At 49.7% G+C, this 26,389-nt stretch overlaps 10 protein-coding genes across 10 annotated transcripts; 4 read left to right on the forward strand and 6 right to left on the reverse strand.

Moving 5' to 3' along the window:
• Window positions 1-1,272: 1,272 nt before the first annotated feature.
• LTR84_002856 (uncharacterized protein) lies at window positions 1,273-3,781 on the forward strand (the record flags this gene model as incomplete). The annotated part of the gene is made up of 2 exons (XM_064846456.1): window positions 1,273-1,341; window positions 1,397-3,781. 2 exons carry the CDS (start codon window positions 1,273-1,275, stop codon window positions 3,779-3,781), a joined length of 2,454 nt encoding a protein of 817 aa, XP_064706066.1.
• Window positions 3,782-4,976: 1,195 nt separating this feature from the next.
• Window positions 4,977-5,573, reverse strand: LTR84_002857 (uncharacterized protein; the record flags this gene model as incomplete). Its single annotated transcript, XM_064846457.1, has 2 exons — window positions 4,977-5,048; window positions 5,280-5,573. The coding sequence occupies 2 exons, from the start codon at window positions 5,571-5,573 to the stop codon at window positions 4,977-4,979; spliced, it is 366 nt and encodes a 121-aa protein (XP_064706067.1).
• A 645-nt stretch (window positions 5,574-6,218) lies between these two features.
• Window positions 6,219-7,190, forward strand: LTR84_002858 (uncharacterized protein; the record flags this gene model as incomplete). The annotated part of the gene is made up of 3 exons (XM_064846458.1): window positions 6,219-6,230; window positions 6,315-6,426; window positions 6,568-7,190. 3 exons carry the CDS (start codon window positions 6,219-6,221, stop codon window positions 7,188-7,190), a joined length of 747 nt encoding a protein of 248 aa, XP_064706068.1.
• Window positions 7,191-7,850: 660 nt separating this feature from the next.
• On the reverse strand, window positions 7,851-8,951 carry LTR84_002859 (uncharacterized protein; the record flags this gene model as incomplete). The annotated part of the gene is made up of 1 exon (XM_064846459.1): window positions 7,851-8,951. The coding sequence occupies one exon, from the start codon at window positions 8,949-8,951 to the stop codon at window positions 7,851-7,853; it is 1,101 nt and encodes a 366-aa protein (XP_064706069.1).
• Window positions 8,952-9,638: 687 nt separating this feature from the next.
• LTR84_002860 (uncharacterized protein) lies at window positions 9,639-12,527 on the reverse strand (the record flags this gene model as incomplete). Its single annotated transcript, XM_064846460.1, has 1 exon — window positions 9,639-12,527. One exon carries the CDS (start codon window positions 12,525-12,527, stop codon window positions 9,639-9,641), a length of 2,889 nt encoding a protein of 962 aa, XP_064706070.1.
• A 431-nt stretch (window positions 12,528-12,958) lies between these two features.
• On the forward strand, window positions 12,959-14,803 carry LTR84_002861 (uncharacterized protein; the record flags this gene model as incomplete). Its single annotated transcript, XM_064846461.1, has 1 exon — window positions 12,959-14,803. One exon carries the CDS (start codon window positions 12,959-12,961, stop codon window positions 14,801-14,803), a length of 1,845 nt encoding a protein of 614 aa, XP_064706071.1.
• Window positions 14,804-15,681: 878 nt separating this feature from the next.
• LTR84_002862 (uncharacterized protein) lies at window positions 15,682-19,928 on the reverse strand (the record flags this gene model as incomplete). The annotated part of the gene is made up of 2 exons (XM_064846462.1): window positions 15,682-17,321; window positions 17,375-19,928. 2 exons carry the CDS (start codon window positions 19,926-19,928, stop codon window positions 15,682-15,684), a joined length of 4,194 nt encoding a protein of 1,397 aa, XP_064706072.1.
• A 259-nt stretch (window positions 19,929-20,187) lies between these two features.
• Window positions 20,188-21,317, reverse strand: LTR84_002863 (uncharacterized protein; the record flags this gene model as incomplete). Its single annotated transcript, XM_064846463.1, has 2 exons — window positions 20,188-20,984; window positions 21,035-21,317. The coding sequence occupies 2 exons, from the start codon at window positions 21,315-21,317 to the stop codon at window positions 20,188-20,190; spliced, it is 1,080 nt and encodes a 359-aa protein (XP_064706073.1).
• A 557-nt stretch (window positions 21,318-21,874) lies between these two features.
• LTR84_002864 (uncharacterized protein) lies at window positions 21,875-23,074 on the reverse strand (the record flags this gene model as incomplete). The annotated part of the gene is made up of 1 exon (XM_064846464.1): window positions 21,875-23,074. One exon carries the CDS (start codon window positions 23,072-23,074, stop codon window positions 21,875-21,877), a length of 1,200 nt encoding a protein of 399 aa, XP_064706074.1.
• Window positions 23,075-24,455: 1,381 nt separating this feature from the next.
• Window positions 24,456-26,134, forward strand: LTR84_002865 (uncharacterized protein; the record flags this gene model as incomplete). Its single annotated transcript, XM_064846465.1, has 5 exons — window positions 24,456-24,476; window positions 24,538-24,885; window positions 24,944-25,282; window positions 25,342-25,741; window positions 25,806-26,134. The coding sequence occupies 5 exons, from the start codon at window positions 24,456-24,458 to the stop codon at window positions 26,132-26,134; spliced, it is 1,437 nt and encodes a 478-aa protein (XP_064706075.1).
• Window positions 26,135-26,389: the final 255 nt, after the last annotated feature.

Below are 26,389 nucleotides of genomic sequence, written 5' to 3' on the forward strand. Positions count from 1 at the left end.
GGATTCTTGTGCAACACGAGCATTGACTGCTCATAAAAGCAGTTGAATTCGTGTAGCATCAAGATCAAGTTTTCATTCCTGTTGTACCTGGAGTCTTGCAGAGAGATAGACCGCAGCCGTATCACTTTCATGAGCCATTCAATGCCATTCTATATCCCACAATTGACAAGTGAGATCGGGATGTCTGGCAGAACTCTTTCACTCGCCAGATCTGTAAGGCGTAGGCATAATTCATCCAGGCGAATATACTCACTATCCCCAAGATCAAAGTTTCTCGATGGCAGGGTGTATACTTGTTGACGTCCTGACAAGGTTCACAGACCGATGAAAGAGGAAGCTGGATAAGCCCAGTGCTGTAGAGCTTTCAATCTCCGTATTTCGCGGCCAGACAAAATCACTCTTTTGCTTCCTCAGTACCCAGCAGTGGGCAAGGGTTCTTATCATTGAAAAACCACGGAGTAACAGAGTTGTGCGCACCGCAAGAAAGTAGAATCGGGGAAACAGAGCTGCAGACGGGTTTGTACTGCTGTTCATGGGATCTTGGAAAATGCATGATTCGCCATGGAATGTGCTCAGCATAACAAAGATATAGTTGGCTGTGGCTATGTGGCCCCACATATGAGTTTTCCAGAGTAAGAAACACAAGTAGGAAGAGAGTGATGAGGGGCAGTGTTGTTTGAAAGGGCCTTGTCAATCAAATAGCCTGGTTTGTCTCGGCGTCCTGAGTGAATTTTTTTCATCTTCCACTAACAATGATGTTGAGTGTAGGTGTCGAAATCGATCAGAAAGAGTGATTGTAGATATATATCTCTGAGATGTTCAGCAGAGCCCACGTGTGAGCATCCCTCTGGAAAGCTCATAGGGGATGGTTGTGTGGAGGGGCAGAAAGGATCCATTGATAATTCGGAAGAAGCCTCCAAATGAGAAGCTGGTCTCCAAAGCTCAGGACGACCAGAGAAGGCAGCTCGAGAGTTTTATAAACTCGAGGGAGCACTGAATACCCAAGTACCTAGGTACTTGCTAGACTCGAGGTCGTCGGGATTGCCAAGACTTGTCAGACTATGAGTAACAAGGCTGCGCTAATGTACGTCATCGGGCAAGGCTGACTGATGTGAACATCTCGCACTAGTTTCCCTCGTTTGTGGAGGGGCCCAGCGCAGTCGATCTTTCGCCGTCACGCAATTTCACTTCGTTGTGACATTCAGATCTCATTTTGCTCTTTTGACTTTGTCTAAGCTATCTTATGATTCTACAAGTTCTAAACTCGCGACAATGAGCACCGAGACTGGCCCCGGGCCAACATTCAAACTCAGCGCGGTACTTGCTGGACACAATGGAGATGTAATCCACTGCGCGACCTGACCTTTCAAATTGTCTGTGACTAACAAGATCCCAGGTTCGAGCTGTCCTTCTCCCTGACCCTTCTTTTGCCATAACTGCCTCGCGCGATGGCTCCACTCGCGTCTGGAAGGCCACATCCACCTCACCACCCATTTACGATGCCACAGAATCATCTCACGGCGCACAGTACAAGACCTGCCTCGCATATGTTCCTCCATCCAAAGAATTTGCAGATGGTCTCATCCTCTCATCTGGCCAAGATGCACTCATCGAAGCACGGCAACCTTCACTGACTTCAAACGTCAATGCCGACGCCATCATGGTTGGACATACCAATCAGGTCTGTTCCTTGGATGTTTGTCCCGCGGCAAACTACTTTGTGAGCGGGAGCTGGGACAACACAGCCAAGATTTGGGAAGTTGGTCGATGGGAAGCTGCAGTTGAACTCCAAGGACATACAGCCGCTGTCTGGGCAGTTCTAGCATACAGCCGAGACACAGTCGTCACAGGATGTGCAGATCGGGCAATCCGAGTGTTTGATTATCGTGGGAAAATGCTACGGTCTTGGGATGGACAGAACGTCGTACGAGCACTCGTCAAGCTTGCAGACAATCACTCCAGTGGAGCACAACTTGCAGCTGCAACAAATGACGGTGTGATTCGACTGTGGACTCTAGAGGGTGTGCTTGTCGGAGAATTGGTTGGCCACGAGTCTTTCATCTATTCACTGGCTGTCTTACCCTCCGGTGAGATCATAAGTTCTGGAGAGGATAGGTCCGTTCGAGTTTGGCAGGATGGCAAATGTGCACAAGTCATTACGATACCTGCAATATCCGCTTGGTCTGTTTCAGTGGGTCAGAATGGCGACATAATTGTTGGATCGAGTGACAAATTGGCCAGAATATTCTCCCGGATACCTGAGAGACAGGCAGATGCAGAAGCCCTCGCTTCGTTTGATGAAGCTGTCGCGGCATCCAGCATCCCTCAGCAACAAATGGGCGACATCAACATGACAGACCTTCCGAGTCCCGACTTCCTGCAACAAAAATCTGGCACGAAAGAAGGACAAAGTCAGATCATCAAAGAGACCGATGGCAGTGCAATGCTGTATCAGTGGTCCATGTCACAACAACAATGGATCAAGATCGGCCAAGTTGTTGACTCGGCAGGATCGAGCGGCAACAAAGCCAGTCACAACGGAAAGGAGTACGACTACGTATTCGATGTCGACATCGAAGAAGGGAAACCTCCTCTCAAGCTACCTTACAATGTTACCCAGAACCCATATGATGCCGCCACGAAGTTCCTCCAAGACAATGAGCTCCCAACTTCGTATCTGGAAGAAGTTGCCAATTTCATCATCAAAAACTCGCAGGGAGCCACCCTTGGTCCTTCACAACAGCAGCCACAACCCGTCGGTGCTGATCCATGGGGCACAGAACAACGATACAGACCTGGCGAGCCTCCAATATCTTCCTACCAACCCCCTTCCCGGGCTCCCCAGGCTCCAGTGAGGAAAGCATTACCACAGACGGAATATTTATCCATCATTATGGGTAAGCCAGCTGCTGCATTTGGTCAAATTGTCAAACGTCACAATGATTACCAAGACCTCGTAGGGAAACTCACAGATGATGAGTTCCAAAGTCTTTCCAAAGTCTCCCAACAACTGGAAAAGCACAACTTCCAAGCTAAGCCATCCCTACCAGATTCTATTACTCTGAACACCGCTGTGAAGGCGCTTTTCAAGATTGTCACGGAATGGCAGCCGCCATCCAACCGTCTGGCTGGGCTGGATCTCTTACGGTTCATTGCTGCTGCTGCTGCAGACTTTCCTTATGTTGAGGTTGAAGACCAAGACATTTTGTACAGCGTCCTGGAGAGTGGCATTTTTGACCCTGGATTTGTAACATCGAACAACAAACCCGCCATGGTGGCGGTTCGATTCATCTCCAACATCCTATACGGCTCCCCTGCTGGTCGAAAATTGGTTAGAGACTATTTCGAAAAGACCGTTGAACACATCAGACTGTTGAAGTCGATTGCTGCGTACGACCAACCAGTCGCTATTGCATTGTCAACCCTTTACATGAATCTCTCTGTTCTGATCACGACAGATAAGGCTATCGGCGCCGATGCCAAAGCTAGTTTTGGGTTGTCACTGGTGGAGGAGACAACCGAATTTCTGAAAGGTTTCCCAGCGGTTGATCACAGTGCCGGTGCCAATCCGTCTGGACAGTCTACTGAGCCTGCCTACCGTACACTGATGGCATTGGGCAATATTATTGTCAGTCTGGCAAACAGTGAGTTGACAAGTGCGGCGAAAGACATCCTTGATGTGCCCGGTGTACTGAACCAGCTTAAAGAGAAGAAATATCTGGAGGAGCCCAGATTCAATTCACTCACCATGCAGCTGATTGAAGCTCTACGCAGTGGTTGATGGGCTGTCCCATTCAATTTCAATCAGGAGATTTGAGCTCTATTCATCTCATCGAGCATCACGAAACTGAGAATGTCACTTCATCGCCATAAGCGGCCATCAGCTTGTCAGAGTCTCAAACTCTCTCGGGAAACGACAACCGGAACCCTCAAGGTTTCGCCCATCTACTCTCGAGGCTGTGCTGTCACCAACCTTGGCAGAAAACTACCGCCCACGGCACCTCTTCCCCAACCCGCCACGACTACTCACTAATCTCACACCAAGCGAGCTGAAACTTGGAGTCCATCTTCACGAACGATTGATTGGTGATCACGAGCCACCAACGTGCCACAGAACACAGATGCTTGGGCTAGCGTTAGAGACTAGACTACAACTGGGCTTCATCTTAAGATTGGCATGAGCAATGACTACAGCGGTTGTTACAAAATTTTGATAGCATAGCACAGAACAGTACAGCATAACATAGCGTGGCTCTCGAAGTGGAGCAAAAGCAAGCGGTCTGCCAAATGAAATGTGGAAATCGATTTACATGTTATTATTATTGCTTTCAGAAGTTGAATTGGTTTGCCACATTGTGACATCTCATTTTAAACACCGTCCCTTAAAAGATCTACCGTGTTTTACAGGTTCGCCCACACCAGCAGCGCAAACGCAGACCTTGTTGTAAATGAGGTCTCATTTCTTTCTTCATTCACACTCCTTGTCCACCCTTCCTTTCGTCTTTCCATCCATCTACATCCGAGATACACACATGTATCGATATACCAATCTACGTCCGAGATACACACATGTATCGATATACCAAACACAAACCGTATATGGTATACATGTCATTGTGACACGGAACAAAGCAACGCCTCGCTATGCATGGATGAGACGTCTAAATAGTACAAAATGCTCATTAAACCAGCCATGAGCATCGCATACACGCTTGCTTGCCCATCCGCGATGTAATACCGTGTTTTGCGAGGTGGGGTGAGAGTTTTGGAATCCTTCTCTTATCCCCCACTTCTCTCCTTTCACAAGGCCACAAGGCTGGGCCAGCGGGGTGTCATGTCCAGCGACGAGCATAGTCATCTTGCTCACCGTCGAGTGCGTAACTGCAGCCGTGGCATTGAGCTGCGCGCTGTTCCGCACCGTGTTTCCGAAGCTGGAATCCTCACAGCGTTGGTTTGGAGTTCGATAGGGTTGGGGTTTAAGCTGATTGTTTCTGCGTTCTTATGGCTTCGCGTTCCAGTAATGTCGGTTTCCGTTCCATCATGCCGAGCTGTAGAGGAAAGTGAGTTAGTAGGCGGGTCTCGAAAAAGTGGGTTTCCTTCGGAGAGATGATGAGACTACTATGTGGCGGTTGTCTGGACAGGTCCGAAAGCTGATCAACCTCGCTCTGCGCGTGCATCCATCCACATGTTGATTGAGCATCTCCAGCAGTCTCATGCGCCTCACCATCTCTCTAACGACCCAAAGATTTATCTCCAGACAGGAGACTGAGTCAACTCACCATGCAAAGTAGCTTCTCGACCGGCTCAGTAGGCTGTGCGCCAACGCCCAACCAGTATTTCGTCCGTACCGTATCCAGCTCGATGGCTTTATATTTCTTAGGTTTGAACTTCTCGCCCTCGGGGGTGAATTCGGGCGTGTGGCTCGTGGCTAGCGGCGTTTGTGGGATAGGATTGTATGTGCCTAGGACTTCCATAGGTTTGCTGTTACGTGCGGTCTTGGCCTGTGTGAGAACGATGTTGTAGACAGGCTTGCCCTTGGTGCCGAAGCGGGCGAGACGGATGCGGAGGACCATAGTTTCAGTGGTTTGAGAAGTTGATCGAGGATGGGTAAGAGGATGAACTGGTTGTGGCTTCCGGCTAGGAGGCTAGTGATAATGATGCAGTATGGAGGAGGCGTGCGTACGGTTTGAATGAGCGTGAGAAGACTTCTAGCTTGGATTGAAATCTGGAGTTGTGAGACACTGCGACGATGATTGCGGAGGACGTTTAAATGTGAAGTTTACACCAAATTGTTTAGTGCGCTCCGATTGGCTAGGAGGCGACCACTGCCAAGCATGACGATATGCTTCGGGGGCGACCGTGATCTCGACTTTCAACAAGTCATTGTACAAGCAGATTGATATTTTCACTCCTCACACGTAGTTGATCAGTCAAGTTAGACCTCTGTATCTCAACTCGACTAGGAAGACATCTAACCTTTGCAAAGCAAAAAACCAGTCAGTTTCTGGCAACCGAAATCATACCACTCTGAATGGCTGATATCTACATGACGTAGAACCATATCCTTGTCTCAAACTTGATATCATCATAGAGAATCAAAGGTTCAACTGTTCAGACTCCAAAGACCATCTCTGTACAGATTTATGGTCCTACAACTGCGGTCATTGATCCCACGACAAACACTAAAGCCACTACTCATGGCACGAAGATTCTCTAAGATGACTCTCAAGGTAAGCCATTGCGACATGGGTTAAATTCGAGAAGGGTTACGGAGCCATGGAGCATCCTTGCTGAACTTCTGTCACGGACAACAGACTCTGGGAGCCAAGAAAGCGGCCGAGCTCGATCAAGAGCTGATGAGTGAAGACGGCGGCTTCAGCATCGATCAATTGATGGAACTGGCTGGGCTGAGCGTTGCACAAGCAGGTAAGTGATATTTAGGCGACTGCCCGGTCATCATCGAAACAACAACTTCACTTCCCTTCCCGTAAAGAGAACGAGATGGCAAGGGGACAGTGCCATGCTCATGCTCGCTCAACCGATAGCTAAACTCCCCGAACCCGACAGTCTACAAAGTGCACCCACCACCCACGAATTCACAATCCAAACCGAAAATCCTCATCGCCGCCGGGCCTGGCAACAACGGTGGGGATGGACTGGTCGCAGCCCGACACCTGCACCACTTCGGGTACACACCAGTAGTATACTACCCGAAACCAACCAACCAGCCCATCTTCACTGGCCTGCAAAAGCAACTCCACAAACTCTCCATCCCGTTCCTGACGACCCCCGAGTCCTTCACCTCGGAACTCCAGTCCGCCGACCTGGTCGTCGACGCCCTGTTCGGCTTCAGTTTCAAGCCGCCCGTGCGCGCCCCCTTCGACTCCGTGCTCGCGGACATCATCCAGGCCAAGAAGCCCGTGCTGGCCGTCGATATACCGTCTAGCTGGGATGTGGAGGGTGGACCGCCGGGGGAGGGGCTCGTGGGCCATGAGTTCATGCCAGAGTTTCTCATTAGTTTGACGGCCGCGAAGCCCAGTGTCAGGTGGTTCAAGGGGGAGAGGCATTTTATTGGTGGGAGGTTCTTGAGTAAGGCTATCGCGGATAAGTATGGTCTTGATGTGCCGGATTATCGGGGTGTCGACCAGATTGCTGAGGTCGAGGTTGGGGTTAAAGTTGAAAAGTTGTGACGCCACAGGAGTGGAAATTACTCAAGTAATCGAACGTAATGTAAAAGCAGTGCTGTATCTACGTGGTGAGTTTCTCTTAATATGACTACATTGGGTCATGTTGGTAAAGTTGCCTGTGATGGAAACATAAGCAATGCTCGTGGATTTTCTACAGAACAAATAAACCGCTTCCGTCAGAAATGATATTCTTTTGCTCACACAAAGTCGTAAATTCATTATTTAGGGGTATTTCGGGTATAATAAACCTGTGATGCCTGCTTGCAGGTACGCGCTGTACCCAGTGAAAAGCTACAAGACGAGCTTGTGTCGCATGTAGTTTGAGTCAGCGAACTCCCATCCTAGCCCGAATCGCGGGCCGTATGTTGAAGCCAGATTGATGAAGCCTGATCAGCCCATAAACTGGTGTCTCCGGCGCTTGGAATCTCTCGCCCACATGACTTGCTGCCACTCCCAGCATCCAGACAACACAGAAAGTGCCGGCGATCACTCCAGCAGATTTTGTGTTACACATATAACGTGTTGGCACAGAGCTCAATCGCGAATCGGTGCTTGTTGAGCACTTTACGTGCCATGCACAGCTCCAAATGTGTCACCGCGTTTCAGCGGCTTGTAAACATATGCCCCCATCTGTTCCGCATCTCCATAGAAAAAGGTCGATTTTTAGGGGAGAGCTTCCTTGATCTTTTGTTTCTGGGCAGGTGTCAAGGATTTGGGGAAGTTCACCTTGACCTGGACAATAAAATCACCTCTCTCGCTGGGCTTCTTGGGTAGTACCATTCCCAGTCCTGGGAATCTTTCTTCATAACCAGGTTGGGTCGGGCCAGTTCCAGAGACATTCAACTGTTTACCATCAATGGTCGTCACTGTCCGCTTCCAACCAGTAAGCGCTTCTTTCAGGTCGATCTCTACCGTTGTTCGAAGGTTATCACCGTCGCGAGTCAACGTCGGATGTGGCTTCTCAGTCACAATAAAATGGAGATCTTGTGTTCCTCCTTCTTCTTGATCACCGACGCCAGCGAACTTGATTTTTGAGCCTGCTTTCAAGCCTGGCTTCACGTGCATTTCCAGGATCTTATCCTCGGTTGTCCGTTGCCCTGAAGCATTGAAAGTCTTTCTCTTAATCTTCATCTTCTTGTTTGCACCTTTGAAGATGTCCTCCAATGTGACAGGTAAAGGCCGTTCGACCACTGTCACTTCGGGAGTTTGTGGTCTGGCCTGGCGCTGAGGGAAACTACCAGTAGTTCGTCTGCTTCCACCAGGCCTAGCACCACCGAATGAGTTGAATAGATTGAATATGTCGTCTTCTTCTCCACCTCCGCCGGCTCCGCCGGCTCCACCGCGTACGAAACCCGAAAAGATGTCGTTTGGGTCTGAGAAGCCGAACCCTGAGCCTCCCCTGTTGGAGAAATGGAATGACTGGGTACCGCCGGCACCTCCAGGCATGCCTCCGAAATTGAAGCCACCCGGCATGCCTCCAAAGCCTGCACCACCAGGCATGCCTTCAGCACCAGGAGGAGGGGCCTGTCCTCCCTTCAACAAGAACTCGAGGCCATAATCATCGTACACCTTTCTCTTCTCTGGGTCAGACAGTACTTCATATGCCTGAGAAACTTCCTTGAACTTTTCGGCTGCATTTGGGTTGTCTTTGTTCTTGTCTGGGTGCCATTTTAGAGCCGCTTTCCGGTAGGCCTTTTTGATCTCTTCTTGCGTTGCTGTGGGTTGTATGCTTAGGGCATCGTATAGTTTGGTCTCTGCCACCATGATGACACAGTGTGTGATTGGACAGTTGAAGGCAGAATGAGTTTAGAATTTCAAAGGTACTTTTGTCGACGACAAGGAGGACGTGAGAAGGGAGAGAAGGGAAGAGAAATAAGACCAGTCCGACGGTGAATGTTCAGCCTGGCGAGAACGGAAGGACAGCCGGTTGAAAGTGCATTAGTAGGTGCGGGATTTAGGTTTTGGAAAATGAATGGAATGCTCGAGCAATGTCCTAATGGATCTGGACCTTCAGGTTGTGTCTCACCTGAGCCATTAAATCAGACTTAGGAGGAGTCGTACGATCAGTGATTGATTGCTCTGACCTTTGGGCTCAAAGTTGGTGGAGAGGGGAATGGCAGGCATGACGCAGTTGGGACCAGGATCCACAGTTCTTAGAAGGTACTAGATGCTTCTATAGAGGCCAAGGAGCGCCTATTCCGCAGCTTCTACCGGGTCGGACGCGTCTATCCGGAGGCAGCCCTTTGCCTACCGCGCGCCTAATTTGACGAGTAGTACTCGTTGAAGGGTGTTTGTCTATGGATTTTGTTCAAGCGTTGCTTTTGACTCTTGTCTAAACTTTGGGTATCTACAAGGCTCTACACGCCCACATCCCTCAGACTCGAGCGATCTCCGCGCATATCACACATCGCTCTCTGCGTTTTCTCCCCCGTCGCATTCGGTTCACTTTCCTCACAGCTTCCATCTACCTTCCACCGTCCTCTTTAGGGCAAATGGTCTTACCATATAAACGCCGATGGCAAGTGCTACCACCGTAAGTGATAGTTGAATCCTGTTGAATCCTTTTCCAAGTACATCGAATGCCAAACTGGGCGTTACTTGCGTTCCAAAGATATCATGCCCAAACGCAAATATCACGCTGGTGCTTTCCAGCAGACTCGGTGATGTAATCACTTTCTCGATCCCTATTACTTCTCGTGAGTGCGTCAAGAAGTACCGAGGCTCCAAGTCAAGCACTGGCAAGTACTTCATCAACCCTTCCTCTCTTTCCGTGGCATTGGCATCTCGCCCGGGAGGTCGTCGCGCATCTAGAATTTCTCGTGGTATGCCAACGATTGCATTCAATTCCGGAAGAGTGGCTAGGAGTTGGCGAGAAGTAATTCCCTGCGCCGTTTGTGTGACGGTGAGATGTGATATCTGCTCGACAACTGTATATGCCTGTGATATCACATGGGGAGATGTGGATGCATCAGCCGAAAAGGACGAATAATTGGTTCGTGCAGCCAAAGCACCACGTTCATTAGGTGATGCTGACTCATAAAGTTCAGAGATGATCAACTGAGTGGATAACCCTTTCGTTGTAGGATCTTGGTTAGTGAAGGAGAATGCGAACCAATTTTCGGACAGTACGGCAGGAATGCTTGTGCCCGGTACAATGCCATGCCACGACGAAGTGTGTAGCACTGCACCTGTAACAGCGTCAATTAAGTAGGTGGTGAGACTAGAGCTCGACGTGGCAATGAGAAGTGCAATATTTGGGGAGATGTACTTGTATAGTACTGACCGATCACCAAGAACTTTGCCAATTGAAGCAACTGGGTCATGATCTGGTCTTGCAACTGCTTTTGTAAATGCAAAGCCAGCCTTTGGTTTCAACGTCCATGTTTTTTGTGCGCTTTTTCCAACACTCCAGCCGTTGGCGTTGCCATCTTCACCAATAGTGACAAGGATACTGCCCTCTAGTGGATTTGCCGGAGCGAAGTCATCGGCGAGTTGAGGTGTCCCATCAGCGCCAACTTTTACAACAGTCGGCGCCACAGTTCCTGGTAGGTAGACCAGTTTTGATACGCCGATTGTTCCCGCCTGGTGTTCAATGATAGTCCCTCGAAGTGTATCTACCACAACAAGAGAACCATCAGAAAGATAGACGGTAATGCGACCATTGCTAGTGGTGAGCGACTTGATATCAACCCCATCTCCAGCATAAGTGGATAGATCTGTTTGCCACACCAAAGCGCTGGCATTGGTAGCCTCAAGAGCAATTACTTCTTTGTGGCTCGTTCCCACGATCACAAGCTTTGTACCAACAAGGTCACGCCGCACATCGGCTGAAGTCTCTGGGGACGATTTGAATACCGCATCTGGCAGACTTGAAATGTAGGCAGGAAGCCCGGCTAGATCTGCTAGGTGACGCTGTAGGCGATGAACATATGCTGTAAGAGGATTGACAGATAATTCCACCTCCAGCTCTTCAGCCAAGGCATCAGGACCGATACTGTCGGACCAAACAGCAATGTTGGCATATGCGAGTTGTTCCGGTCTTGTCCAGAGTGACTCTCCATTTCGGATCAAAGTCCACTCTCCACTTGCCCCAGTCTCAGCAATGCGAACAGCAAAACTGTCTTTTGCTCTGCTAACAACTTCAGCCGCACTGTGTGGGACAAGTCTACCCGCCACAGAGCTTGGGGTTCCTGATCTCTCCCATCGTCCAAGCTGACCATGCGATTCTGACGAATAGAGACTCAATTCGGTTGCAGTGCTTCGGGTGAAATACACATTCGATCCGCTACTGCTGATTGAGAAGATGCTCTGCTCTTCTGTTGCTGGTAAGGAGTATGCCTTGACAGCGTCGCCTGACTTGGTGTTGAAATGGTAGATCTCTGCCCATTGTCGCTTACTACCTCTGATATGGAGGAGGAAGTGTGATGCAGCTGACGGATCACAGGGATATAGAACACTCAAAGACTCGATGATTTCACCCTTGTCGTCCACATTGAGAGTCTGAACCTTGGAAGTAGTCAACGGGCTGATTTTGATTGCATTGTAAGGTTTTTCGGCGGAGATGAGGAATGGAAATGCTGATTGAGGGCCGGCGATATAATGGCCGTTCTCACCCAAAGCATCGGAGTCAACGGCAATATTGGCTGTGGCGACCTCCTTACCTGTGGTAATATCGAAGGTTACGACTTTGGCCTTACCACCCGACAACAAACCATGAGATTTGGTGACATAGTAGGCATGTTTTGAGGAGGTAGCAAGTGAGGTAGGACCGCTGTCTGAGGTGGAGGTATCAATATGCTCCCATCTAAGCCCCCTTCCATCGCCTGCAATACGACTTATGACGGGATGTGCACTCGCAAGCTCCGAAGTTGTCAACACTAATAGATCCTGTGTAACCGCATTACTTGCGTCCGACACTGGTGTATGTTGTAGCCCTTGGACAAGAGCGCCCTCTGGGAAATCATATGTCCAGACGAGTTTGCCATTGAGGGCATCCCAGCTTGAGACGGTTTTTCCATATCCACTTATGATCTGGCCATCTCTTTCCCGTGCAACCAAGAAGGAGGATGACGCCTGATTGAGGGGCTGTCCAGCAAGTGGTTGCCTCCATAAAATTGAGCCATCTTTAGGGTTGATGGCACCTAGGACAGCCTTGTCTGAGATGGAGTATAATAATGAGGCGTTCGTAGAGGCTTGTGGCTTGTGAAAGAAGGTTGCATGAGACTGGGGAATGCCGAGGAGGGCATGATGGTAATCGATGTGAAATGCGTCGTCGGCAAAGATGGCATTTGTTGTTACCAGCACAGCGGACAACGCTGATATCACACCGTGCCACCTCATTTTAAAATCAATTGCGAGGGCCTCAGTGCAGGCTCGACATTATACAAATGACAATGTAGATAGAGATGTCGCAGGAAGATATTCCAGATATTCACGTGCAAAGTGGCAGTATCCTTAGTAATCTACTTGCGGAGCTAGTTAGGCTTAGCGCATGCTAGTTGTCAGGTTTTGGTACATGCCATGTACGCTAGAGTGCTTAACTGTATCTAGCTCACACTAAGCACTTGGCGCATAGTGTTGGCCGCATGCAGATCAGATCATCCAAGTTTCCCTCCACCCCCATTCCTATCTCGACGATTCTGGCGTAAACAAAGTTGGAGGACCTAGGTCGCTGAGGATAGGGAAGCGAGACTCTTGATACGCTTCACTATGATCCGACTATCGCGATGACATATATACCACAATAAATATCCTCATCCTCATCATCAATCATGTCCCGTCCTGGCTTCCAGCCGCTCGCTGGACGGGACTCCCTCGAACTCGCATCGCTTGCCGACTCTGACCATGACGACCTTCCAACTTCCGAGTCTTCTTCGCGCTCTGGTATCTCCTCATCGAGGAGACTCTCTCTGGAGAACGAAGGACCCCTAGATGACGCCAATGTCGCTTCACGGGCACGCGGACGTTTACGAGATCGCTCCTATTCAGTGTCTTCCGCATTCGACTTTACACCAGCTCTATTTCCTCTCTCCTCGACCGCGGGCGGTGGTTATACCGCCTTGGGAAACCCTTCTGCTGTCTCACTGTCGTTGGAACGACGAGGAAACCTGCAAAACTTGGAGAAGAACAAAACCCTAACATATCTGAACGGTTTATCGTTAGTGGTCGGGTTGATCATAGGTTCAGGTATATTTTCTTCTCCGGCACAAGTAAACTCTCATGCAGGGTCGCCCGGTGCATCGCTCATAGTCTGGACAATCTCGGGTCTGCTCGCATGGACTGGTGCCGCCTCTTATGCAGAACTAGGAGGCGCGATACCATTGAATGGTGGTGCGCAAGTCTATCTGGCCAAAATCTTTGGTGAACTTGCAGGTTTTCTCTTCACATGGGCAGCGATACTGGTCTTGAAACCCGGAAGTGCTGCAATCATTGCGATCATCCTCGGCGAATACCTCGTAAGGGCGGCCATAGGAGCTGAAGTCGAAGATGTAAACCCCTGGATCAACAAAATTCCGGCCATCGTGGCTCTACTGCTCGTCACGCTTTTCAACTGCATATCTACCCGCTTTGCCGCTCGACTAGGCGATATATTCATGTTTTTCAAGTTCATCGCCTTAATCGCCGTCACCATTATCGGCATCATTGTCGCTGCCACTGGGCTTTCGCACAATGGGCCCGCAAACACAGATTGGCGAACCCATCACTGGTTCGAGGGCACATCCCACGATATTTCCAACTGGGCAGTCGCACTCTACGCTGGCCTTTGGGCATTTGACGGCTGGGACAACACGAACTACGTGACGGGAGAATTCAAGAACCCCAGCCGAGATCTTCCTCGAGTGCTTCACACCGCCATGCCCGCGGTCATCGCCTGCTACCTTCTCGCCAATATATCCTACATCTTCGTCCTCCCACTCGAAACCATCAACAAAAGCAACACTGTCGCTGTTCAATTCGGCAGCAAAGTCTTCGGCCCGATCGGTGGCCTAATCCTCGCCCTGATCGTGTCCGCATCCTGCTTCGGCGCCCTCAACGCCACGACATTTACCTCCGGACGCCTTGTCTATGTCGCCGGACGCGAGGGCTACATCCCCTCTCTCTTCGGGCGCATCGGAATCGGCATGTCATCCACCGGACCCGAAAACCCTCCCGTCCAACTGAACAAACTCCGCAAGCGCTCATGGCTGACCAAGACCATCACGCGGCTCTTCGGCGACGAATCCATTGGCGTAGGGTACACGCCCATCAACGCCATGCTACTCAACACGGCCCTGACTCTCGTGTATGTCTGCGTCGGCGAATTCGAAACCCTCATCACCTTCTACGGCGTCGCGGGCTATACCTTCTACTTCCTGACCGTACTCGGCCTGATCGTGCTGCGCATCCGCGAACCGAACCTCGAGCGCCCCTACCGCACCTGGATCACCACGCCCATCATCTTCTGCTGCGTGAGTCTGTTCCTCGTCAGTCGTGCTGTAATCGCGCAGCCACTGCAGACCGTCATCGTCGTCGCGTTTATCATCAGTGGTGTGCCTGTGTATTATTGGCGTGTTGCGAAGCGCGAGCCCGGTGCCAAGCGCGACAGTAGATTCTGGAGGCGCTGGGGCAGGGGATGATTTGAATTGTCAGCGAGAAGATTTGGAAGAGGAAGAGCACGTCTCTTTGCTTCGATTGGTTGGCCCAGCTTGACATAACTTAGCCTGCGAGCTTATATCTACATCTAAGTAATCTATTCCATACCCTGCTGTCCTGTCCTGTGCCATTCGTATCCAGATTGGGGCTAAAGTATCTGGGAAGATCAAGCCTGTTCGACTGCTTCTGCCACAAGTAGTGAGGCTGACTTATCATAGGCCAATGCGAGTTTTTCCGGTAAATAGCTAACAATGGCGAGTGGAACAAAATAGCTATGATCTATTAATACATGGATCTGGAACACACGCAGGCTCAGTGAGTCTGGCATGTCTATCTTTCCCCGTTCAATCGGGGCGCCAGTTCCACCGATTCATGTGGATAGGCTTGCTAATTCTACATCTATGACAGAAACGCGAACAACCTGTTCTCCAGATATGATATGGGAAAACGAGAAAAATTTCGAAATCGGTGCGGGATTTTGGGGTTGGTAGTGCGAGAGTTCTCCAGGGTAGCGGTGAGATCGCAGCTTTGCACATGGACGAAAATTGCCATGTAGGTGGGAGACTGGTGAGGGTGGTGCTCAGTTTCACCCGCCTGGCCGTTCCCTGTCGCCCTGAATTGGAGATGTTTGTGTGTATCTCTCCTCACTCGGGTCTCGCCTGTGGGCTTGCGAAACCAAAATATGTGTTCAGCTGTAGGGCGATGGACGAAAAGGAGTGAGAGCGAAGATGGATCAGGGAAAGGCTTCAGTTCATTCTTTCTGGGCTTGTGTTGTGTCCGTTTCTCAAGCAGTTTCAAGTTCTTTTCACCATGTGCAATTATCGGAAATACCATGTCTCACTCAGAATGGGTAGAGAGTATATTAGACCATCCATTCCCAAGGCGGAGATTGTGAAGAAGGAGCATCGGTCCGAAGCGACTGTTGTTGTTCGACTTGAGTGACTTGGCTGGAGCGCATATTCCCCCTCTGAGCCGCTGGGATGGCATGGTTTCCCGTGAAATTCGCCACGCCATTCACTCGTCTGACGATGGGCTCACGAGTGAGATTTAAACCCATCCGTCTCAAGGGTAGTCTCCGTATGGCGCGCTGAGTCGTACCCACACATCTGACGGTTAGTTTCTGTGCGGTGTGCTGAGTGGGACGTTTACTTGAGTCCTTTGGCTCGAGGACAGGCGGCTTCTTGGGCGATGGCTTGTGCTTGTTGTCCTTGTCGATAGCCATCTCAGCCTTTGAGGTTTGCCGGACTTGGACTGATTCAAATGAAGTGAAAAAGGCGTCAACAAAACCAAGGGATTCTGTTAAGTCAGGCGTGCTCAGCTCGATGCCAGTCGGCTTGACGACGGTTTCGGGTGCGGCTTTGGCGCGTGCGCGTTCGGTGCGTGCGACTTTGCGCTCTGGTTTACGTATAGACTTCCGCTTGTGCGATACATAGTCTTTCAATTTTTTGTCGTCCGCCTGTCCAGGCTTAGGAGGTTCGGGTGGAGCGTATGCTGGAACAGAGGGAATGAAGCGTAACTTGACAGTTTCTGTAAGATTTGCTGCGACGAAGGGTTTGATGGGCGCCGTAACAAAGCTTGCTTGATCTTGCAGATTGGAGGTCCTTGCTCCAGTATCCAAAATCTCGGGATTGAAAATTTCTCCTTTCGTTTTGACAGTTGGTGTTGATGACCCCGCAACGGCTTGTTGGGCTACTGAACGAGCTGGGCTGTTTTCATTGGATGGCTGTGCATTTTCCAGGCCTCGTCGACTTCCTCTACTGGAGCCTGTCGTCTTCTGTCGTTGGAGTCGTCGGGCAGTTGCTTTACCAATCGGCTTAATTGTTGAGCTCTGCGTCACCGAGGGTTGAGCATCTATGATAGGATAAGCAAGGCGGTTTCCTTTGTTGAACTTCTCCTGTAACATTTCTTCGGCCCAGTGCAGCCACGAAAACCCAGAAGGAGATGGCGCTATGGCCGAGGATTGTTGAAAAGGTTCTCGAAGCTCGTTCTCGTGTTGCAGTTTCAAAGGAAGCTTCGCTTGATTGGCAAAAGTAAGAAGGATTGATGCGCAAACAATACGATGGTTTTGTCCAGCGAATCCGAGGGTATATCCTCGTAAATCTTTGGTTGTCTCAACCTCTGGTCGTAAAGTTGGCCATAGATAGGTATAAACGTCCTCAATTGGTCGGCTGAATGTAGTCAGCCGGATATATGCTGCCAGAATCGGGTAGCCCCATTTCCCTAGCCCATAGATCTCGCGGCGAATCGAAAGATGACTGTTACGACGCAAAATGTGTACAGACTCCCCCTCGACAAGCTCTGAAATGTATACCGACAATGGTGAGGTCAAAGATGGCGATGGTTTAGTTATAAGCCCACTGCGGCGAACACGATCGCCTGGTAAAGAATGGACGACAACAGGTCCGAGGCTCGCCGCTGCTTTGACAGCCAATGTCTCGTTATCGCCAAGACCTTGAGTACTCTTGAACAGCTGCAATGCGGCATAAGGACGGGAAGCCAGATCTAAGCAACAAGGTTAGATTGCGCCTCTTCAGCCAGACAGCAAGGAAACTTACGCCCAAAATACAAGCTCGGATCACGTTTTCCAGCTTGCTTCAGAATTGTGTCCGATATGAGTAAATACGGTAAAGATTGCCCAAAGGTTTCCCAGGTTAGACTTGAAAGGGTCTGTATGGTGGGGTCTTCATCGATGCTAGCAATCGACGACAACTGCTCTGATGCCAAGTCTACAGCATTGATCATCTCGATGCTGTGATCATCGGCCAAAACCCGACGTAATAACTCGGTGTGCACACCAACCTTCATTATTGCCTGGTTTCCCAGAACGCCCTGGAAAATTGATGCCTCCAAGAGATGGCTGGCCATAAAATTCAGACAGTCCATATCGAAGATGCCAACAGCACGCTCACTTGCAATCAGTAGGAAATTTACTCTTGATTTCATTGCATTAAGCCCAGTCTTGGGAGGCGGCTTCATAACAAGGTCGACTCCAAGAACACTAGAGCCAGCGAATTGTTCGAGAACAAACCCAGCAGACCCCCTCGTTGTTAGATAATGAATTGGGACTTGAGCCTGTTGCGTATAAAGTGACGGCGGTAAAGTAAGCCACGTCGGGGCTGTAGTTCCTTGTTCTCTGGATGAGCTCTGCAATTTCAGTTGTATACTCCGCACATCGAGACTTTGACTACTTCGGCGATAGGATTCTTCTTCCAAAGGAGCACGATGCCTTGCGGCGGGTCTGTTGGCAATTCCCAGTGTCATATTGGCGATACCCCGCCACAATCTTGCTAGCCCCAGTGCGGTATGAGTTTCACGGTAACAACCGACCAAGATGGCATGCCATTTAGCGTGATTCAGGCGCCCAGTGTTTGCGGGAAAAAGGTATTCTATGTCATATTCGAATTCCTCTAACTGGCTGAGGTCTTCTGATATCTGATCCAAATCCAAGAGCATGTCATAGAAGGGGCGAAAATCGTGGATTTGAGCGTGCTGAAGTGGAAGATCTCCCGCCGGGTGATAGATTGATAAAGATCCTTGTAGAGTTTCGAATTCCTTGCGTATCATTTTCGTATCGAACACTAATTGGAGGGGTAGATACACCGACGGAAAGGCGTTGTACAGCTTCATTCTTGAAGAGAGAAGATAGGGGAATAATCGTTGCGAGCTCCTAAAATACATCCTAGCAGCCATGTTGATAGAAGCAATGCTCTGGAACGTAGGATACATGACTGCTTTCGCGTAATCCTGAGCGAAAAGTTCTGGAAAAGCTCTACATAGAAGCCCCTCGGTACGCAATCGTCTGTAGAGGTGCAGAGATACACCGATATCATCGAGTACTCTCTGTGCATTTAGTGACCAAAAGATGAGATCAAGCAAGACTCTTCGTACCCTTCCCTCAGGGGTATGGCTATGGGTGCTCGCAAGAGGTTGCTTGAATAAAGCTTTTGATTGTGAAGTGGATATACCGTGTCCGAACAGCTCCTTGTTGATTTGGGATATACCACTCAATCCCGTCATCTCGATTAGTTGATTGAAATTGGCGCAGGCATCTTGCGAGAATATTCTGCCCTTTTGCGAGGTCGAACCTCTGAAGTCCGTGTACTTTGCTTCGAGATCGTTCGCAACAGAAAGAATGTTTTGACGGTCTTTGGTCATCTCTTTGCGCCATAAGCGAAGGTCACCTTGGACTGCTTCGACGGATGAATTAATGTTTTGCAGACGATCACGAGCCTTCCGAATGCTTCTGGGGGTTTTGGTCGATAAAAGGACAGCTTCCATACGCAAACGTCGAGCCCTGATCTTGTCGAACTTCGCTCTGATTCGTGCCGACTTCAGCTCACGCTCGAAGACTTCCTTGGTGGGGAAACGGTCGAGACGTTTGTCAATTGCCTGCAGACGCTGCATATAGTTGGAGTGTGCCGCGAGGAGTTTCGACCGTTCGATCCGTTCTTGCTCTCTTCGTCTCAGTTCTGCAACATGCTCCTCCGCCTCTCTTTTCAACTTCGCAGCCAGTTTAATCTTTCGTTCCGCTTCCTCAAGTCTTAATTTTGCAGCCAACTTGGCCTCCCTTTCTTCTAATAGTTTCTGGCTTGCTTCTCTTGGATTGAGCAGGCTCGGAGTGATTTCAAAGCGATCATGGTCGGCCGGTTTGCTGAGACCGCTGTGAGTTTTGGACACGGCGATAGGAGCGGCGGGAGGTGGGATGACTCTCTGCCTCGGTTTCGGCGGAGCATGTCGAGAAGAGGAGACCACGAGTAACTGTCTCGAAGTAACGTGCAGGTGACGCGAGGTGGTTCTGGAGACTCGGGCCACATTGTTTCCCCTGAGAGTTCCACCTATCGTGTGTGGTTGGAGATTAGAGATGCTGTTACTACCGATCGTTGGCCGGGGGAACGACGATTGACGAGCAACCTCTTGAACAGGCGCCAGCTCAGACCAGTCACTGAAGTCATTACAGCAGGATACTGGTCGCGTTTTGGTCCTCTCCCAGTGTAAAGCTTGACTAACAGTCAATTCAGTGTGGCAGCAAGTGGTATAGAATTTTAGGATTTTGCGGAAAGACGCAGGCACGTGAGTGCCATAGGCGACTTTATGACGGCCATTGAACATGGACGGTCTGGTATGGTTCTCATCGGAGAGAATCAAACCATATGGTCTCTATGGAACGGAGAATTTGAGGGAAAGTAGAATGGTCTGATCGCCAATAAACATTTCTGGGGTGATGAATTTCCATCGCAGTTCAAATGGTCATCAAATTTCTTACGGTGGAGTATTTAAAGTGTGAAATGCTATTCTTGGTTCAGAAAGGAGAGAGTTGCATTCAAGGATGAATTGCACAACCAACGATGCACATCTTACCACTGATGCATCAAACGCTCAGTGTTCTTCCCGATGTCGAGCTTTCCCTCGCAAGTTCAACCAATCGGATGACACTGACTGCCTCCTCCGGAGGTACTGGTATCTTCGAAGCATCACCACCCAGCGCTTGAGCAAGGCGGCGGTAATACTCAACATACGTGGGAGGCTCAATGGTTGGGACCACCCTGCTGGTAATCTTGCCATCTTGAGAAATGCTTAGAGTGCCATGGTGAGATTCGGGTTCAATTCCATAGTTTTTATCTCCTGGCTTCATTCCTTCCTTCCTGAGCTGGTCTTCCTGGGGATCTAGATGGAACTTCTTAAAAGAGCCCTTCTCGCCGCGTACCCAGTACCTCAATTGGTCGACTTCTGGGCTGACCACTCCAGCCTTCACCGTCACCAGCAGTTGGTCGTCGTAGTGAAGCAATACCGTAGCCGAGTCTTCCAGTCCGGTTTTGTTGACTGCTCGCTGTGAGCCCACAAATCCAGTGATTCTCTTGGGCAGACCAAACAGGTGCACAACTTGATCCATCAGGTGGGTTCCAAGATCGTAAACAGCTCCTGTTCCAGGAGCATGGTATGCTTTCCAGTTGTCCGCTGGCGGCTCCGGGCGGTGTCGATCGAAATGTGTCTCAAATTCGACAATTCGCCCGAGAGATCCGTCATCGATATACTTTTTCAGAGTCAAGAAATCCGAGTCCCATCGTCGATTCTGATAAACTGTCAAAAGGACCCCTTGTGCCTTTGCAAGATCTACCAACTCCTGTGCCTCTGCAGATGTCGGTGTGAACGGCTTCTCAACGACCACTATACACATCAACAAGTCGCTACAATACCAGTCAAACCGGATGACTTACCATGCTTCTTTGCCTGCAATGCTTGCTTGGCCAAAGGTAGATGAGACTCTGGTGCAGTCGTCACTATCACAACATGCACTTGATCATCCTTGATCAAGTCATCCACCGAGCGATAACTCTTGATTCCAGGGTGATCTTTTTCCGCATCATCATCTGGCTTTGGACTCCGCTGAACAACGGCGTAAAAGTTGAATTCAGGCACCGCATTGATGAAAGGTATATGGAATGTTTTTGCACTCAAGCCATATCCAATAATACCAACGTTGTATTTACCTGTCGCCATCTCTCGATAAGTGTGAATGTACCGCGACTTTTGATATATTTACCATGCACAGCTTGATAAGTCGTGTTAATACAGTAGCTCAGAATTACAGCACCTGCAGTGAGAAACACACGACGAGTCTTTTAGTCCTCAACTTGAAATGATGCAGGTACAGCCGAAACGTTGAACGGCTCGAATACCGCAATGAGATGCCTTCCGTGCCAGGGCTTTATGATCAACTTGTTTGGCTTTGAGAATACGATCGAACATCCAATCCCTTCCTACAATTTATTGGGTCAAATGTAAAATTGCAACATTACCCCACATATGATTCATCAAACCTTACTAACCAGCCTTACAAAATAACACCATTCACATGCGAAAGATCTACAGCCACATTCGAGACTTGATAAGCATGTGATCGAGAACTGCCATATCGCCCAGTATACTTAGTATGGGCGAGGCATAATTCTTTGGAACGACTTCCATTCCTCATGGCTCATCATGAATCATAGTGGTACATTTGCTGGGTAGCAGCCCGCCAGCCACTCCTTCACCAGTATCACCAATCTCTATCTTCACCTAGCGACATCCCTCAAATCCGGCCCAAAAACATCGCCGTCCTTCTGAAGGTTCTCTCTCTCGAACTTCCGCTTCTTGAGCGCCTTCTCGGCATCACTGCCATTATCACCCTCCCTCTTTTCCGCTGCTTTCGCCCGCGTTACGGCAACGATATCCATCTTCTCGGGATTCTGACACACCGTCAACTTCTTACCGATCCGCTTCATCTCCTTTCTTTGCGCGGCGTCGTCCTCAGGTGATCGGTACGATTCCAGCAGCTCGGCGCAAGACGATATCGTCGCGATGAGTTTCTGCCTCAGTTGATCCACTGCGGTCGCATCCGCGTTGAGGCTCTGTAGACCGGCAAGTTTCGCTTCAATGTAGCTTATCACAAGCCCTTGGTCTGCAACCATAACGGCCGCCAGCCAGATTTGACTTGGCGTGTAGAGGAAGTAGGCGTCTGTGAGCTGTGCTGCTGTTGCGAGTAGTTTCTTCGCTTCATCTGCGGCAGCGCCAATTCTTTTTGCGCCAGTTTTTCCGGGCTCTATATGCTTGAGTAATCCTCCCTCAGCCATGTCACTCATCTCAACGTGGCCTCCAGCGAGACCTTTCATTGGATGGCGGACATCGAGGGTGAATCTTAGACCTTGCAGTAATAAGAATTCAGGTGCTTTGACATTGTCCTCGGAGACGTTGTTCAATTCTGCAATGAATCGCGGTAGTGATATGTAGAAGTGGTCGGCCTTGGTGGCCAAATATAACGCACACATCATGATTTGTTTTGGATGATATGTCATAGGACTATTGGTCAAGTAGAAACGGCGAAGGTATTGAATTGCCGTTGCCTTGTGAACGTGAGCATGGGAAGTCAAAAATAAGATATCGGGACAGGGGTAAAAATGAAAAATGCATACCACGACAGCACTGGGCACCCGAGGACTCATTGCTTCACCCATATCCATGATCTTCTGACATCCCCATTCAACGATCTTCAGTTCCTCGTCAACGGTCAAGGTGAGAACCTCGGCATCACCAACCGAAGCGTCTCCATTATTGCTGTCAGAAGATGATTTGGAAGCCTGTACTCGTCTGAATGCAGCGCGGACTCGTTCCGATGCAAGGTCATTTGTGTTTTGACGTATACGCGCAAGTGATTCTTTGGTGTAGGACCAGTAGCGGTACTGAGAAGACGTCCTGTAGACGTCGTCTTCAATCATCTTTCTTGGGAGAAGAGTTGAACGAGGCTAGGTAGAATTGTTTCACACTCTACCATCTTAGAATGATCACCTCATGTCTTAGCAACAAATCCGAGCGGAAGGTTGAATCCTTCAGAGAGTTATTGACTCTGTTCGAGGCTAGAAGTTGTGCCTCGGTGGCCGTGTTGTGATAGGAAAGCGACTCAATTGATACTGACTCGACCGCCTCAACTCCCCAATAGATTTAGAGCTCAGTCCCACGAGAGAACCAGTGGAGTGATAGCATCAATTTTAAGGCCTCCGTCGCAGTTGTAGGACATCGCCATTTGCTCTAAATGAGAACTATGGTCTTTCTTCTCACACCTTCTAATCTCTAGAGATGCCAAGACAAGTCTACTTTATGTGAAAATCGAGGCTGCTTTAATGTCCTGAGCTGTTTAGCCTATCTGGTGAATGAATGACGGCTGCTTTAAGGTGGTAAAAGAGCCTCAAGACTCAGGGCCTAAAGTCTGTTGCGACTCGCACCGTATCTTGGCTCCCTTGCTTCACCTCAATACTGGGAAGGGCTAACTACGGGCTGCAGGATGAGCACGACAAGCGACCAATTATTGTCAAACATGTTATACAACCTAGCCCTTGGCGCGCGCCATTGATTGAAGCATTCCTCATCCTGGGAAGAAGTTAGCAGGTTGAACTCCTTACTGGATGGGCAAGCACCACTGTTATCATCTCCGCCTTCGTTCTGCGCGAACGTGCCCGTTGCGTTTATGCCAGCGTCAAGAAGAAGAGATGTCGTATGCGGGAGAATCTGACTTCTGTGACTGAACGGTACGGTGTTAGTCGTTTATCTGGACCATCTCCGATGATAGATTGACCAGATTTCGTGGGTCAGCTAATGACAGGGAAAGCCATCAGCCGCGCGGTGGCATCGTGGCTTTTTACGCACCCAGAACCTCGTGTTGTCTAAGCACTACTTTTCGCCAGCCCTGCTTCTCGCAGGGTAATGGTTCGATGTCCAGGCAAGTGAAGCCACTGTCAAGGTCAGTCAGTCCGCCTACTAGAACGCCAGGGACCCTAATCCAGTTGGATGCCCCACCTATCTGCCATTCTTCCAGATGCTGCCGCATATCTGCAAGGTTAGCCTCGTCGTCTGCAGGCCCTTAAAGTTAGTGCCAATCAATAGCATGATACGCTGGTGTGGCGGAGAATAGAGAATAAAGCATGGTCTGGATCAAACGGCTGTTCGCAAGTTCCCTACTTCTAAGATTCAGCCCGCCACTCGGTTCCTTGCCGTTGCATGCCCCAAAATCCTCACAGGACGCGTAGAGGAGTTCAGGGCGATCTCGCCTGGTTCTGTACGTGATCACGGTCATCAGTCGTCGCCGGCAGTCGATGGTACGTGATGGCGGGATTGCAAACTACCGTATGTTTAGCAACCTCTTCTCATTTCCAAACAAGAAACTAAATTCAATGTTCACCACTAGCCAACAGAGTCCCCATTCTATACAGGCCCATTGCCAGAGTCATTTCACAAGTCGCATGATTCTAGTCATTCCTACCCCGAGGTGTACTACCCGCCACGGACTGATGAAAGCTATCCTGAAGCCGTCGATGATGGCCAATATATAGCACAGCATGCGCCAGTCTATGAAGCGGTCACCGAAGCTTCCAAGAGACAACATGAGCTGGCAGTCGTACCAGTCAAAGAAGACAGCCGCATATGTGGCTTACGCAGGAAAACCTTCTTTGTAGTGCTCGCAGTTCTCCTTCTACTGGTGGCTGCTGCGATCGGCGGTGCAGTGGGAGGTGTGCTTGGTACGAGGAATAAGTCTGTCTGTCTACGGCCAGTTCCTTCTGCACTCTTACAATGCCGCTGATTTTAATTTGCAGAGTTCCTCGACAGCAAATGAGTCGAATGTACCCAGCCCGTCTACGTCTTCTAGTCCGGCTTTCTCATCTGCAGCGCCGTCAAGTTCAAGTGGTACCACTGGAACGCCATCCACAATCAATGCAACCGTCGCAGCACCGGCCCCGATACGTGCAATCACAGCCACGCAAGATGAGGTGACCGTTTTCGTCGTTTGGCAAGTACCAAATGGAGACCTCTACATGCATGGCTACTACAACGATCCAAGCGTTTGGGCGGATCCGTTCAAGCTCAAGATGAAATATCCTGCCATAATGGAGACGCCCCTCGCTGCCGTTACCTGGAGATATGCCAACTTTTTTGTAAGCCTCAGACTACGCTCTGGCAAGATTGACGCCGCCACTGATCCTCGCGAGTACAGGAAATTCGTATACACTACACTCCATCGGGAGGCACGGGAGGCATGGGCAGTCTGATCTTCGGATGCTATGAGAACGGCACGTTATGCACCGAACCATCAAACGAGCTGAACAGTGTGGTCCCGGCAGTCTCTGTAGGTAAAGGTATTGCATTCGTGACGCCGGAGCCCTATTATCTACGGGAATTTTATATCGGCAGTGATGGCTCTGTTCTGGGTGCTGGATACAACCCCACCTATGGATGGTCTGCGCCAAAGGCCATCAGTAGTGATGCAAAGGCGCATGTTGCATCGCCCATTGGTGTGGTCATGGTGCACGACGAAATCTGGCTCTTTTGGTTTTCCGCCCAGAAGCAATTGCAATTTGCAACGTCAGCTTACACAGGCTCAACGTGGTCAGTTGGTGAGTGCTGCGCCTGTTTCCAACCCTTGCCTTGCACGCACGTTCCGCTAATGTCGCATATCAGCACAAAACATCACCGCGCCGATTCCAAAAGAACTGCCACGCTTTCTCCGAGCAGTCCGCTCAGACACACCGGACGTAACTCAACTCTACTATCTCGACGGCACTGAAATGCAGCAGGTGCAATACTCCAACAACAGGTGGTCGATAGGCGATTTTGGGTCGTCGATGTACAACTCAAGTATATCGAATGGACCACTAGGGGCAGTCGGCTGGAATGCTACCGCTGTGCGGCTATATTATGTTGTCGAGGGCGGCATTAGAGAGGTGGCTTCTGAGTCTGTGTATGGACAGTGGTTGATCGGAGGTATGGCCGCTGATGATTATGATTGAAAGAGCCTGTTGCGCCAGACATAGACATTCTTGAATGCTTAGGTAGAGGGTTATTTATCCGACGACCATTGTGTACCACTTGGGTCCAACACACAACCTCGTTAACAGTTCCTTGGGGAGGAGGGCGGATACAAGCATTGAGTACTTAGGTATGACAGAAATAACATTGGTAAAGTAGTCAAGAGGATGCATGAGCATCATGTCGAAATCTTTCGAGCTTTGAAACTAGCAACTACACCTATCTGTGGAAACCTC

The sequence above is a fragment of the Exophiala bonariae genome (genome assembly GCF_035927105.1).
Source record: "Exophiala bonariae strain CCFEE 5792 chromosome Unknown scaffold_14, whole genome shotgun sequence".
NCBI classification, from domain to species: Eukaryota; Fungi; Ascomycota; class Eurotiomycetes; order Chaetothyriales; family Herpotrichiellaceae; genus Exophiala; species Exophiala bonariae.